Source organism: Rhinoderma darwinii, chromosome 10 (genome assembly GCF_050947455.1).
Source record: "Rhinoderma darwinii isolate aRhiDar2 chromosome 10, aRhiDar2.hap1, whole genome shotgun sequence".
In the NCBI taxonomy this organism is placed as follows: Eukaryota; Metazoa; Chordata; class Amphibia; order Anura; family Rhinodermatidae; genus Rhinoderma; species Rhinoderma darwinii.
This window is the reverse complement of record NC_134696.1, coordinates 71,643,536-71,659,872: the sequence shown is the minus strand read 5'-3', so window position 1 is coordinate 71,659,872 and position 16,337 is coordinate 71,643,536. Positions and strand designations below refer to the sequence as shown.

Genomic DNA, 16,337 nt, shown 5'->3' with positions numbered 1-16,337 from the left:
TCGCCATGTTTTCCCAACGCGGTTTCCGCGTCAAAAAACTCTTTGTGAACTGACCCTTGAAGTGTAATTAAACTTTAAATATCCTTTAAATATACTTTGACATATCATAGTAAAATTTCAGAAGTTTTGATCATTGGGCGCCTGAGTACTTAGCACTCCCCAATCGCTAAATCTAAACAGCAAAAGTGCTGAGGTGAGCCGCTTCGTTTCTTATTGGCTTTCATGTGTGTATATATATATATATATATATATTGCGCACACACACACATATACGTACGTGCATACATACACACACACACACACACACACACACACACACACACACACACACACACACACACACACACACACACTATGGCCTCATGCACACGACCGCACTGGTTAGTTGTGCATTGGTGTATCATTAGGATTCACGAATCCACAACAATTCACCATTAATGGCAAATCCAGACTGTAAAATCACTTGTCTTGCGTTTTTGCGGTCCGGATTTGCAGCCCCCATACGGATCAGTGTAAACCACGGTCGTGTGCATAGGGCCATAGAAATGAATGGATCCGCAATTTATCCGCAAATATGCGGATAAATTACAGCTGGGAAAAAACAGTCATGTGCATGAGGCCGTACGAACGTACGTACGTACGTACGTACGTACACTGATACACACATATATATATACATACATACACACACACACACACTAGACACACATACATTATACAAATATACACATGCAGTACGTACATTATATATACACATACACTAGACCATTATATATACACATACACTAGACCATTATATATACACATACACTAGACACACATATATTACAGATACAGTACACACATTACACACTACATACATACAGTACACATACACATTACATTTACCTTTTGTGCAGGCTGCTGCCTATATGGATCTTCTCTCAATGTGCAGGGAGACTCCAGAGAAAATCAGGAAGAGATGGGGAGTCCATGGAAGGATTTCCTATGAGCCTGTTCATACCGGCAGCAGTGCAGTGCAGACACGCTGCACCGTCCCGACACTGAGCAGGATCACATTACAATAGCGACAGAAGAGTGGAGAGCAGCGGGGGAAGTCAGGGAGGGGGGGTGTTATTAAGGTGGAACAGGGGGGATGTTCTCTTAAGGAGGCAGAACATCTTGCAGCTGCTAATAAGTGGTGGAAACGTCGGCCGGCAGCTCCGTAATGCCGCCCCCTCTGAGACTCTGCAGTGTGCCGCCTGAAGCCAGAGGCTCAAATCGCCTCATGGTAGGTGCGGCCCTGGATGTATCTATGTTATACACACGGTCTCTCTGTTTCTGCCGCTGCCCCCCTCTCCTCTGCCTGTAGAAATGTATGGGTAGCAGCTGTAACCTGATCTCTCAGTTAGGCCTTATTCAGACAAACATTGTATTCGTCCATGTGCTGTCCGTTAAAAAAGCCGAGAGCACACGGACCTGTGCAATTCAATGGGGCTATTCAAACGTCTGTGATGTTTTACGCAGCGTGTTTCCGTTGCGTGAAACTCACTGCATGTCCTATTCTTGAGTCCGCTTTTGCGGACCAAATCGCCCATTGAAGTCTACTGGTGCGTGAAAATCACGGACAGCACACGGACACAACAGTTGCTAAAGTAATGCTGGGAAAAAAAAAAAGTATGTGCATCAACGCTTTAAAAACAAATGGATGAATACATGAATGCATATAGCAAGTTAGAGAGACATAAAAGAACTATTGGTATGTCTCTGCCAGTTTTTTGGTTTGGAGTAAAAGAATTATAGAATGAAAACTTCTGCAAACTTTTTAACCCTTTCCCGTCACAGTAATTTTTTTTATTTTCGTTTTCATTTTTTCCTCCCCACCTTCCAAAAGCCATAACTTTTTTATTTTTCCATCGATAAAGCCATATGAGAGCTTGTTTTTTGCTGGACGATTTTTAGGTTTTTGCGGCACCATTTATTGTACCATATAATGTATTGGGAAACTGGAAAAAAATTCTGTGTGGGGTGGATTAGGAAAAAAACAGCGATTCCTCAATTTTCTGAGGGGTTTTGATTTTACATCTTTTACCGTACGGTAAAAATATCATGTTAACTTTATTCTACCAGTCAATACGATTATGGCGATACTAAATTTATATTGTTTTTTTTATATTTTACTACTTTTACAAGGAAGAAACTAATTGTTAGGGTATGTGCACACACAAAATAAAAAACGTCTCAAAATACCGAGCTGTTTTTCAGACGTTTTTTTATTCAAAGTCGCGTTTATCGCGGCGTTTTTAACGACCGTTTCTGGAGCTGTTTTTCTATAGAGTCTTTGAAAAACAGCTTCAGATACGTCTCAAGAAGTGACCTGCACTTCTTTTTTGCAGCCGTTTTTTTACGCGGCCATTTTTCAAAACGGCTGCATAAAAAAATGGCCCGTCAGAACAGGACGCAGTTTTTCCCATTGAAATCAATGGGCAGGTGTTTGGAGACGCCCTGCTTTCGATTTTTCGGCCGTTTATGGCCCGAAAAACGGGCGAAAATAAGCCGTGTGAACAAACACTTAAAAATAAAATTTGTGTTTTGTTGCCACATTCTGAGAGCCATAACTTTTCTGTCGATTGAGCGGTATGAGGGCTTATTTTTTGCAGGGCGAGCTGTAATTTCTATTTTGGGCTACAAAGACTTTTTGATCACTCTTTATTTAATTTTTCGTAAGATATGAAGTGACCAAAAAACTGTAATTCTGGCATTTTAACCCCTTCGCGCACCCAGACGTGCTGTTATCTCCGGGTGTGGGGGTGATGTTTGGAGCACACTCACACGCCTAGCACGCTCCATATGCTGCGGGTGTGTATCGGCTGTGTTTTACAGCAGAAACCCGGGACTAACAGCCCCGAGCAGCGATCACGCTGTTTCTGGCTGTTTAACCCTTCAGATGCTGCGGTCAATAGCGACCACAGCATCTGAGGTGTTGAAAAGAGGGGGGCGAGATTGGGGGGTCAAGACGGTTGTCATGGCAGCACAGGTACCTAATGAAGTCCCCTAGGACTGCCTTCACTCTGTCTCTGTTAAGAAACTCTGTTAGAAGCCTGCAAAAATGACAATATACTGCAATATGTTAGTATTCAAGTCCCCTAGGGGGACTAATAAAGTGTGTAAAAAAAAGTGAAAATAGTTTTCAGTAGTGAAAACAAAAAAAAATATTAACTGTTCAAAAAACCCCCCTTTTCCAATTTTTCCCCTAAAGTAATGTAAAAAATAAAAAAATGTGAACAAAATTGGTATCGCTGCGTCCGTAAAAGTCTGAATTATTACAATATAGCGTTATTTAACGCGCACGTGAACGCCGTAAAAAATAAAAATTGTAAACCACCAAAATCGCTGTTTTTTAGTCAACTTTGCTCTAAAATTTTTTTAATAAAAAGTGATCTAATAGCTCTACATACCAGAAAATGGTACCGATAAAAACTATGCAAAAAATAAGCCCTCACACCGCTCAATCGGTGGAAATCAGAAAGTGCCGACACAAAACATTATTTTTTTTAACAAAAAGTTTTCTATCAATAAAAGTAGTAAATATTAAAAAACCTACATAAATTTGGTATCACTGTAACCGTATTGAGCCGCAGAATAAAGATAAGTTGTCGTTTTTGGTGAAAACCGTAAAAACAAAACCCAAAAAATAATTGAGGAATCACAGTTTTTTCCAACTTCAGCCCGCAGAGATTTTTTTTCAGTTTCCCAGTACATTATATGTAACTATAAATGGTACCAATAGAAACTACAACTCTTCCCGCAAAAAAAATAAACCCTCACACCACTCTATTGATTGAAAAATAAACAAGTTATGGCTCTTGGAATGCGGGGAGTGAAAACCGAAAATCAAAAAATGGCCCAAGGGGCTAATTGTTTATTTTTATGGTGTTCACTGTACGAGTTAAATAATGGTATATTGTAATAATTCAGACTTTTGCGGATGTGTCGATAGCAGTTTTTTTTATAATTTTTTTTACATTATGTTAGAGGAAAAATGGGATAAGGTTTTTTTTTAACTTTTTTATATATATATTTTTTAAACTACTAAAAACTTTATTTAACTTTTTTTATACATTTCATTAGTCCCCCTAGGGGACTAAAACCAGCGATTGTTAGAGGCAGGGCTTAACAGGAGATGAAGAAAGGCAGTCCTGGAGCCCTTCATTAGGCTCCTGGGCTGCCGTGACAGCCATCGTCACCCCCTGATTGCATTTTGCGGGCTCCAATGAGTTGTCAGGTGGGTGCCCCCCTCTTTATAATGCCTCAGATGCTGCAATCGTGATTGCAGAATTTAATGGTTTAAATTGCCAGGAACAGCTCGATCACTGATCCTGGCCGTTAGTCCCTGGTGTCAGCTGTAATACACAGCTGACATATGCTGCACATGGAGTGGGCTCAGCATATGAGCCCGCTCCAAACATCACATATGGAGGAGATTATACAGCAGTAATAAGCAGTGTAGCTGAGAATTTAGCACTGAGACAGTAAGGGTATGTTCACACGGCGGGGGTCCGTAACGGCTGAAATTACGGGGATGTTTCAGCCTGAAAACATCCCCGTAATTTCAGCCGTACCGGCATGTGCAGGCGCTTGAACGCCGCGTCAATTACGGCCGTAATTAGCGCTGCTATTCATTGGAGTCAATGAATAGCGGCTCCAATTACGGCCAAAGAAGTGACAGGTCACTTCTTTGACGCGGGCGTCTATTTGCGCGCCGTCATTTGACAGCGGCGCGTAAATATACGCCTCGTGTGAACAGACAAACGTCTGCCCATTGCTTTCAATGGGCAGATGTTTGTCAGCGCTATTGAGGCGCTATTTTCGGGCGTAATTCGGGGCAAAAACGCCCGATTTACGTCCGTAAATAGGCCGTGTGAACATACCCTCACACTTACCAGAAGCTGCAACATGTCTGTCTGCATCGTTCTCACTCTGCTTTTTCTCTCCCTCCCCTCTCTATAGACTTGTATGGGCAGTGTGATTGTGTCTCTTCTCCTGCCCCCTCCCCTCTCTCTCTGATTCTGTCTCCTCTGCTCTGTAACTAGAGACAAATTTTGCTTGACAATGGGGAAGGGGGGCAGTAACCTAACACAGAATTTGATGGATAAAATAGCAAAATGTTAACAATAAGTAAATGGCAAAGTTTATCAATATCAGGTACACTATTAGATTAGCATAAGTTGTTTGAAAAGTTAGTGTCCATTTAACATATGCATCAAAATCAGTTACTACAAATCTGCATGCAGATTTTGTCATGGATTTTGATGCACATTTAGCAGTGAATTTCACACATTGAAATCCTGGAATCTGCTGCATGTTTTTAACACTATGTGTGAATGGGATTTGTAGCAGATATGTGAATTCTGCTACAGTATGTGCGACGTTATGTGTAAACCCAGTCTAATGTACTTAGCAAATCTGGTAGAAGAAATACAGATTGATAACTTTGTCATAACTTATGATAAGTTTGTCCTTGTATGCCTTATCATACCATAGCAATGTATGAAAAAAATGATGTGTTGTCATGTCCATGGCCCCGGGCGTCAGGCTCACTCACCTCCTGATGGCCGCAGCCATGCTTCTGTGAGCGCTGGCCCCAGTCTCCTCCTCAGGCGATGCCAGCGCACACTTCCGCTCACCTCGTCTGGGTCCCGTAGGGTGCGCACGCCCGTGCCCGCTCTTAAAGGGGCAGCGCGCGCAACAGACTTTTACGTTTAATTAGCCCATGAGCGCCCTGGACTATAAGAAGGGCCCAGCCCCTTCCTCCCATGTCTGAGCGTTGTTATCGTACTCTAAGTTTGTCTATGCAAATGGTCTCCTAGTGTCTTCCAGTTCCTAGTGTTTCCCGTACCTGTATCCTGTATCCTGTATCGGGCTATCCTGGTCAAGAGCCGTGCTGAGCTGTACTCATGCTGTGCTGCATACCACACCTGTCCTGCTACACCACGCCTGTTGTCTGCCTGCTGCCTAGTCCCAGCCGAGATGGCCTTGCTACTGTCCGAGCTGCCACAGGTACCCCATACAAACTATAGACTGTGACCTGCACCCTGTTGGCCCACTGCCATACCGCCAATGCGGTACGGCCCAGTGGGTCCACGAACCCAACGTGACATGTGTATATATATTATACATAGACTCAAAGTCCGATTTGGAACTTCAGTTAATTTTAATTTTATTATTCGCAACATAAAGTCAGAATGTTATAAAGTATAAATTTAACTATTTGACCTATTGTTGCTCTTATCTGCTGATCACCTACATGCTTTTCATTAAATTATATCACAGACTGGATATTAATGAAGGCAAGTTAATTTTACAAAATAATAGAATTCTACACAGTGTGTACTTTCAAACAAGCATTTTCAGGAAACATTAATTTCAGTACATTTCCTAGCTCTTGAATAATTTATCAGAACTTGTGTTTGGAATTACATTGTTTCTTCTTAAAATAATTTATAGACACGATATCTTCAACTTTATTAAGTCCTGTGCTGAATGAAGATTGGAGGCTGGCAATCAGCTTTCGCTTCATGAAAATTGATAATTTCCTCTTAACAGTACACACTGTATATCAGCTGCTTCTATTTTCTGCATTTTTTTCCGCATTTTATTTAAAAGCTGTAAAAATTTCCTATTGAAAACATGAACAGTTATTAATATTCCCTTTTACTCTTTCCGCTCTTGTGACAAAAGTTGTTTTGGAATTTTTGTAGGTTAGACACGAGTAATAGAAATTGCTCAGCTTCAGTTCTTGAAAGATGAAGGCCTGCCCACTGCAATGTGAGAAAAAAAAAATATTGATACATTTGGAATAACTAATATGAAAACAAATGTATTATTTTACATGAACCATAGGACTTTAGGCTAACATATTGCTGGATTCTATTGTAAGTCTTATACCCTTAAATCTGGGCCAAGATGTATAAGTGCAGGTAAGTATATGCATACATAGAGGTGACGGGGCCCCATAACAAATATAAAAATGGGTCCTCCTTTTGTTGCTGGTTGACACTTCCCTGTGACTCTTGCCGGTATCTCCCTCCCAGCACACGCGGCCGCTCTGCTCTGAAGTGTCCTCTAGTGTGGTTTCCGGCCTTAAAATGGCAGCGCGCACATGCAAAATATTAGCAATTATCCCCAGATCACACTATAAAAAGGGCTCTGCCCTTTCACTTCTTGCCTGAGCGTTGTTGTGTATTTCCATGTTAGTCTTAGCAAATGGTCCCTTAGTGCTTGTGGTGTCATCTGCCAAGCATGCAGTAATACAAGATGTATGGTGTCATTTGCCACGTCTGATGTAATACACCACATCTGATGTCATCTGCCACGCCTGCTGTAATACACCACATCTTTTGTCATCTGCCACACCTGCTTTATATACTACGTCTGGTATCATCAGCCACATCTGGCATCATCTGCCACATCAAGTTCCATCCGTGCCAAAGCCTCTTCTACTGTCTGAGCACTTAGAGATACTCTTGTACTAAGGACTTTGCATAGGCTTTATAGACTGTTGTTTGGCCAGCTGCTACTCCGCTAAGGCGGTGCGGCCTGGTGGGTCCACATACCCACAGATCGTGACAGTACGCTCAGGCCATGGATCCCGCTGGTCAACCTAAGACCTTGACAACTTCACAAGTTATGCAGGCAGACATGCGAGACCTCCGGTCATGGCGGGACAACCTCCTCCAGGTGGTGAATGCCATTGCACATTGTCTGGATACTCAAGCCGCAGTCTTCAAGGCACCTGCTCCTGTTTTGCCTGCTATTCCTCCTGCTATAGCTCCTGTCAGTATTGATCCCACACTCTCCCTGCCACTAACTCCTTGCTATGATGGGGACGCCAAAACCTGCTGTTTTTTTTTAAATCAATGCCAATTCCAATTCAGGCCGCACGCAAGGTCATTTCCTTCAGACAATGCAAAGATCACCTTCATAATCTCCCTTCTTACTGGCAAGGCGCTGGCATGGGACCGTGAGGGTCCGGAGTCCTATAATCTACAAATATTCCTACAGACCTTCCGTATGGTATTTGAGGAACCTGGGAGAGAATCTTCTGCAGCTTCATCTCTGCTGACTCTTCGCCAAAGAGACACCTCCGCGGGAGAGTATTCAATCCGGTTCTGTACCCTGGCCGCAGAACTGGCCTGGAACAACGAGGCCTTGGTAGCTACCTTCTGGCAGGGACTGTCCTCTTGCATTAAAGACGAGCTTGCCACTTGAGATCTGCCACCTACCCTAGATGCTCTCATTCATCTGGCCACCCGGATTGACATGAGGATCCAGGAACGAGCCCAAGAGGCTCACCGGGACAAAAGATTTCCTAGACTGCCTCCTACATTCGAGCGACACATGCTGCCCTCATCAGTTGTTTCGCCAGAGGAACCCATGCAGGTGGACTGACTCCAGTTGTCAGTCCAGGAGAAACAATACAGACGCACTTCAGGACTCTGTCTGTATGGTGGCCTCGGAGGCCATTTTGTGCGTTTGTGTTCCCAGAAACCGGGAAACTTCAGCGCCTAGGATTGGTTGGAGAGACAACCCTAGGTGGAACGGTGCTAAATCATAAATTATCTCACAAAGTGTCCATCATAGTGTCTGGCGAAAGTATGCACCAGGTCTCTGCCTGCCCGGACTCCGGGTCTGTGGCAAACCTTATACAACAGGCCCTAGTAGATCGTCTCCAGTTGACCACGGTCCCCATGGAGACAACTCTGCCTGTTGCCTAGGTGAATAGACTTCCTCTGCCAAATCCTATCGTGTCTGAGACTAAGCCACTGAGCCATGTTGGAGCTCTTCACACCGAACTGATTACTTTCCTTGTTCTGCCTAAAGCCATCAATCCTGTTTTGCTGGGCCTGCCTTGGCTCCATCTGCATGCCCCAGTTCTTGACTGGAATTCCGTAGAAGTTCTCCAGTGGGGCTTCCAGTGTCTCCACAGCTGCCTGTAATAAATTCATCCTGTTCAGCTACTTCTGCTTCAGTCATTAGCGGAGCTACCTAGTCACTATGCACAGTTTACAGAAGTCTTCAGCAAGAAGGAGGCTGAGATGCTTCCTCCTCACCGGTCTTATGACTGTCCAATCGAGCGAGTCCTAGATGCCTCACCTCCCAGTAGATAGGTATATTCTCTCTCCTTGCCAGAGACTCAGGCCATGTCTCCAATGTCAAGGAGAATCTTGAGATGGGTTTATACAAAAATCCTCCTCCCCGGCCGGAGCCGGGCTCTTCTTTGTTAAAAAGACAGACGGATGTCACGTAGAGTTCGTGGACCCACTGGGCCGTACCGCCTTGGCGGTATGGCAGCTGGCCAACAGGGTGCAGGTCAGAGTCTATAGTTCATAAAGGGTACCTGTGGCAGCTCGGACAGTAGCTAGGCAGGCTTCGCAGGAACTAGGCAGCAGGTAGACGTCAGGCGTGGAGAAGCAAGACAGGTGTGGTATAAAGCACAGCACGGCTACAGCTCAGCACGGCAGTAGAACAGGATACAGGTTACAGGATACAGGAACAGGGAACACTGGGATAAGGAAACACTAGGGGACCATTTGCAAGACAGACTTCGAATACGACAACAACACTCAGGCATGGGGGGATGGGGCTGGGACCTTCTTATAGCCCAGGGTGCTCTGGGAGCAATTAGCGCAATCTCCCACGTGCGTTCACTCTGGCTTCTTAAGTCTGGACTGAGCTCGTGAGCGCACCCTGGTAGTCACTGTGGAGCAGGACGGCAGTATGTGCAGACATCTCTTGAGAGAAGGGCGTCGACTGGATGGAAGGAGTTCGTGGTCAGCGACCACGGACATTACAGTATCCCCCCTCTTACGCCCACTCCTCTTGGGAAAAGAACGAGAGAGAAACCTCTTAATGAGGGTAGGAGCGTTGAGATTCTCCTCTGGCTCCCAGGACCTCTCTTTGGACCAAACCCCCTCCAATCCACAAATAATAAGTCTTTCCTCTCACTCTCTTGGTGTCCAAGATCTCTTTAACCTCGAAGGTGTCTGAAGGGTCGCTGGAGGCAACCGCAGGGCTTGGAGTCTTGGTAAAGCGGTTCAGAACCACTGATTTCAGGAGGGAATTGTGGAAGGAGTTGAGGATCTTGAGGGTACGAGGCAGCCAAAGCTTGTAGGCAACAGGGTTGATCTGCTGAAGGGACCGAGGCACCTGGGAGTAAATTTGTACGACGGCACCATCAGTCGAATATTCCTGGAGGACAGCCAGACCTTCGTGCCAGGTAGAAACTGAGGAGGTTCTCGTCTCCTTGTGTCTGCCTTCTGCCTCATGCGGTTGACTGCCAGCAGGATGGAGGATCGAGTCTGCTGCCAGATCTGCAGAAAGTCCCCAAAAGCCGGGTCAGCAGCTGGCACCTCGGACTTAACAGGAACCGGGAGAGGAATTTGAGGGTGCTGGCCATAGACAACAAGGAACGGTGTCTTCTGTGTGGACTGGTATGATTGTTGTAAGAGAAATCAGCCCAGGGAAGCAACTACACCCAGTCATCATGCTGCTTCGAGATGAAGTGGCGTAGGTAGTTGTCCAAGATCTGACTGATCCTCTCAACCTGACCATTGGACTGAGGATGGTAGGCCGAGGAAAAGTCCAACTTTATACCTATGAGTCCGCAGAGGGCTCTCCAGAACTTCCAGAACTTCGAGGTAAACTGAACCCCCCGATCAGATACAATATGCTGCGGCATGCCGTGCAGGCGGAAGATGTGTGGGATGAACAGCTTGGCCAGCAGAGAAGCAGAAGGAAGACCGGTAAGAGGAACGAAGTGGGCCATCTTTGAAAATCGATCCACCACCACCCAGACAGTAATGCATCTGCAAGAGAGAGGCAGGTCCGTAATAAAGTCCATAGCTATATACTGCCAGGGGGCATTGGGCATAGGCAATGGCTGGAGCAGACCAGCAGGTCTGGAGTGAGCGACCTTGTTGGCTGCACATACTGAACAGGAAGAAACGAAGTCCATAATGTCCTTGGGCAGTGTGGGCCACTAGAAATGACGAGCAATCAGATCCCGAGTCTTACGGGTCCCCGCGTGACCTGCCAGTCTAAAATAGTGTCCCCAACGGAGGATTAGCCAGGCGCACAAAAGTCATCTCTGGATTAATGACCCCAACTTGTAGGGGATTGACAGGGACAATGCAAGATGATCAATGATGTTCTGTGGAATCTCAATGGTGTCCTCTGTCTCGAAAGACCTGGACAAGGCATCGGCCCTCACATTCTTGTCGGCCGGGCGATAATGGAGCTCGAACCGGAACCTGGTAAAGAAAAGTGACCACCTGGCCGGACGAGGGTTCAGCCGTTGGGCCGTCTGACGATAGGTGATGTTCTTATGGTCCGTAAAAATAAGTATGGGATGAGCTGCGCCCTTTAGTAGATGTCTCCACTCCTCCAGAGCCAGTTTAATGGCCATAACTCCCGCTCTCCAATCGAGTAGTTGCGTTCTGCAGAAGAGAAGAGCTTAGAAAAATATCCACATACCATTGACTTGCCCTTGGAGCCTCTCTGGAACAGGAGTGCACCAACACCGACAGAGGATGCGTCCACCTCCAACGAGAACTGTAGAGAGACATCTGGATGATGGGGGATAGAGGCTGACATGAAGGCACTCTTCAGGCTATTGAATGCGGACTCTGCCTCAGGAGTCCACGTCTTGGCGTTCATGCCCTTCTTAGTGAGGTTTGAGATAGGAGAAGTCAGTGAGGAGAAGTTTGGAATAAACTGTCTGTAAAAATTGGCGAATCCCTAGAGGGCGTGGTCATTCCAGGACAGACTTGACCTTTTCAGGATCCATCTCGAGACCTCGATTCGAGACGATATAGCCTAGGAAGGGTAGAGCATCTTTTTCAAACACGCACTTTTCCAACTTAGCGTACAGACGAATCTCCCTTAACCGCAGCAAAACTTGACGGACATGTCTCTGGTGCGTCATAGGATCTGGAGAAAAAAAATCAAGATGTCATCAAGGTAGACTACTACACAAACATAGAGGAGGTCACAGAAAGTGTCATTTAACAAACTCCTGGAAGACCGCAGGAGCATTACACAGGCTGAAGGTCATTACTAGATATTCATAGTGTCCATCACGGGTGTTAAATGCAGTCTTCCATTCATCTGCCTGGCGAATCCGGACTAGATTGTAAACCCCACGCAGGTCTAGTTTGGAAAAAATCTTGGTACCACGTATACGATCAAACAGTTCTGAGATCAGTGGCAACGGATATTTATTTTTCACCGTGATCTGGTTGAGACCTCGGTAGTCAATACAAGGATGAAGAGAACCATCCTTCTTTTTGATGTAGAACCCGGCTCCTTCCGGGGAGGAAGACTTCCGTATGAAGCCTCTCTCCAAATTCTCTTTCACATAGGCGGACATGGACAGAGTCTCTCTCAAGGAGAGAGGATATACCCTACCATGGGGAAGGGATGCATCAGGAATCATCTCGATCGGGCAGTCATACGCCCGGTGTGGAGGGAATGTCTCCGCCTACCTCTTGCTGAAGACGTCCAAAAATGCAGCATAATGACCCGGCAATCCTGTCAATGACCGAAGCAGTGAAGGCTGAGCCGAATGAATCTGCACCAGGCATCGGCTTTGACACTCAGCGCCCCACTGGAGAACCTCTCCAGAATTCCAGTCCAGGACTGGGGCATGTAGTCGGATCCAAGGCAGGCCCAGCAACACAGGGTTAACGGCTTTGGATAGGACCTAAAACGACAGGAGTTTGGAGTGAAGAGCTCCCACTTGGAGCCTCAGCTGCTTGGTCACAGCTATAGCTGGGTGTGGCAGAGGTAGTCCATTCACTGATGCAACCATCACCGGCCTCTCCAGGGGGGTGGTGGGTAATTGAAGAAGATCCACCAGGTCTCTACGGATGAAATTAGCAGCGGATCCAGAGTCCAGAGACGCAAAGACCTGATGCGTTCTCTCGCCAGACACTGGTATGGACAATTTAGATAGAAGTCCTTTCTTACCCAAGGTTGTCTCTCCTAGCAACCTTAGGCATTAGGAATTTTGGGGACACAGGCGCACAAGATGGCCACCGAGGCCGCAATATAGACAGAGTCCCGAAGTGCGTTTGCGTTGTCTCACCTGGGTGGATAGCTTAAACTGGTCCATCATCACAGACTCCTTAGGAGGATTGACATCTGAGGACAGCAGGGGTTGCTGCAAAGTAGGGACAAGACTAGGAAGGACTTCCTCCCGACGAACCTCTTAACGGCGTTCTCGAATCCGCATATCAATCCGGGCAGACAGAAGGATGAGGTCATCCAGGGTAGATGGCAGGTCTCCAGCGGCAAGTTCGTCCTTTTTTTTAGGAGACAGTCCATGCCAGAATGCAGCCACCAGGGCCTCATTGTTTTACAACAGTTCTCACGCCAGGGTGCGGAAGTGGATGGCGTACTCGCTCACAGAGGTGAGTCCTTGGCGTAGGTTAATCAAGGAAGCCACTGCAGATGAGACCCGTCCAGGCTCCTCAAACACCATGCGAAAAGTCCGGAGGAAGCACTGGAAGTCACGGGTCTCCAGTCCTTGTCTTTCACAGATAGGGTTCGCCCGTGCAAGAGCCTTGCCAGTGAGGAGAGAGATAATGAAAGCGACCCCTGCGCCATCAGATGAAAATTTCCTAGTATACAGGCTGAAGTGGATCTGGCACTGGTTCAAAAATCCACGACAGGTACCGGCATCTCCATCTTAGTGGTCCGGAAGTGGCAAAGAAAAACGTGGGTCAACACTGCCAGGAGGTGTAGTCTGAGGATCAACACTGCCAGGAGGTGTAGTAGGAGGAACGACAGCTCATGCCTCCTGCCGACGTGCGAGAATTTTCAAGGCCTGGAGGAAATGGTCCTGTCGAGACCGGAGTTGTAGCAACTCCGCCCGCATCTCTTGTGACGTCGTCATGGTCTTGGAACGACCAGCAGGGTCCATTGCCTGAGCGAACTGTCACATAGGGTTCGTGGACCCACTGGGCTGTACCGCCTTGGTGGTATGGCAGCTGGCCAACAAGGCACAGGTCAGAGTCTATAGTTCATAAAGGGTACCTGTGACAGCTTGGACAGTAGCAAGGCAGGCCTGGTAGGAACTAGGCAGCAGGTATACGTCAGGCGTGGAGAAGCAGGAGAGGCGTGGTATGCAGCACAGCACGGCTACAGCTCGGCATGTCACTAGAACAGGATACAGGTTACAGGATACAGGAACAGGGAAAACTGGGAGCAGGAAACACTAGGGGACATTTGCAAGACAGACATGGAATACGACAACAATGCTCAGGCGTGGGAGGATGGGGCTGGGACCTTCTTAGAGCCCAGGGTGCTCTGGGAGCAATTAGCTCAATCTCCAACATGCGTGCGCTCTGGCTTCTTAAGTCTGGACTGAGCTCGTGAGCGCACCCTGGTGGTCACTGTGGAGCAGTACGGCCGTATGTGCAGACATCTCTTGAGAGAAGGGCGTCGACTGGATGGAAGGAGTTCATGGTCAGCGACCACGGACGTTACAACGGATCTCTTCGACCCTGCATCGACTACCGTGGTCTCAACCAGATCATGGTCAAGAATAAATATCCATTGCCTATATTATGATAGAGAATATGTACAAATGTATGCTTATGTCAATTTCATTGTTTGAGTACAAGTCATGTTTGAGAGGTGCGGGATCTTTTTTAATCCTACAGAAAATGGAACTTAGTTTCTATATGAGTCATACATATTGCAAATGGCCTCTATAACCGTTATGTCGTGGAATGTGAGGGGTATAGGTAATCTACAGAAGCAAACACTACTGTTTATACACATACGTAAATTTAACCCCCATATATTGTGCCTTCAAGAAACACAGTTCATACCGAACAAAGTCAAAACCATTCTCAGGCCTTGGGTCCAGTGGTCTGGTCACTCCCACCACACATCATATTCCCGGGGTGTTTCCATTTTAGTACATAGATCATAGTACATAGATAGTGAAGGCAGATAAGTTTTTGTTTATGCTCTTATAGAAAATGTTCCTTATGTTATATTGGGTATTTATATTCCACCGCCAGCATCTTTACTGGTTTTGCATATGACAGCTACCTTTTCTGCGTCACACCCCGCCGCTAGGGTGTTGGGGATGGGAGACTTTAACATGGTTGTAGATTGCACCATAGATAGATTCAGGAATTCTCCTGATTGTGATGTTATCCCTTCCATACCGTCTGTATTGAGTTTTCTGTTTATTGAATTAGGGTGGACGGATATTTTCAGATATAAATACCCGAATACCAAAGAATATTCCTGCCATTCCCTCGGTAGGAACTCTTTGTCACGAATAGACTACAGTATATGGTTGGTAATTCTCTCATGATATCGCTGGTAGAGTCTGTCTCTTACGGACCCAGGGCAACATCAGATCACTCTCCCATGGTGATTGCCCAAGAGTTGGAAAATACACCCCTTTTGGTTGACCTTAATAGGATAGGATTCCAGATCAATTGGAGATGTACAACTCTGATCACAGACTATTTGATCACTCTAATATTTTATGGGACACCTTAAAGGCATATCTTAGAGGGTGCCTTCGATCCGCTATGTCCTATCTGAAAAGAGAATCCTACAGGGAGCAAAGAGATATGGCACTGCAGTGCACCGCCTTGGAGGAACAATACATTGCTGATCCCACAGACACAAATAGACATCTGGCTACAGGCGGGAAGGACATATTTATTACTCTTAATCAAAATAGCTAATGGGAAGCTATTTTTTGCAAAGCAGACATATTATGAATTGGGCAATCAGTCCAGTAAACTCTTAGCCCATTTAATTCACCAAAATTCCCGAAGTCCAGCTATTATAAAAATTGAGGAAAACTCGGTTAGATGCCTGACGGATGCCCAGGAATAGCAGAGAATTTTGGACAGTTTTATAGGGAATTGTACGCCCACCAATCCACCTATTACCTATCTGAATTCATGTCATACATGGACGACATAACATTCCTGACTTTGATTGTAGAAAGTAAGGAAGCTCTAGAACTTGATATATCACAGGCCTTGAAAGATATGTCTAAGGGGAAAGTATCGGGTCCAGACGGGATCCCTATAGAAATATACCCTAAATACTCTGATCGTCTAATCCTCTCGCTCTGTTCTGTGTTCCCTCATCCCATTCACATTGGTAAATTACCAGACAGTATGTATGATGCCACGGCATGTGGTGGAACGGGTGGACAAATTGCTGGGAGGGGCTGGTGATGATCCAGCTGTTGTGGTCCATGTAGGTTCCAACGACAGAATAAATGGTAGGTGGAGGAGCCTTAAAGGAACAGTGTC

General features: G+C 46.0%; 1 protein-coding gene across 5 annotated transcripts in view; it reads right to left on the bottom strand.

Moving 5' to 3' along the window:
* Positions 1-6,196: 6,196 nt before the first annotated feature.
* Positions 6,197-16,337, bottom strand: part of LOC142661486 (carbonic anhydrase-related protein 10-like) — a 676,742-nt gene continuing 666,601 nt past the window's right edge. For 4 of the 5 annotated variants that reach the window (XM_075838886.1, XM_075838889.1, XM_075838890.1 and 1 more), the window contains one exon: positions 6,197-6,800. In XM_075838886.1, coding sequence (XP_075695001.1) covers positions 6,681-6,800 — 120 coding nt within the window. In that variant the 3' untranslated portion in view covers positions 6,197-6,680. The remainder of the gene's footprint in view (positions 6,801-16,337) is intronic. The other variant, XM_075838887.1, reaches the window with a different exon arrangement.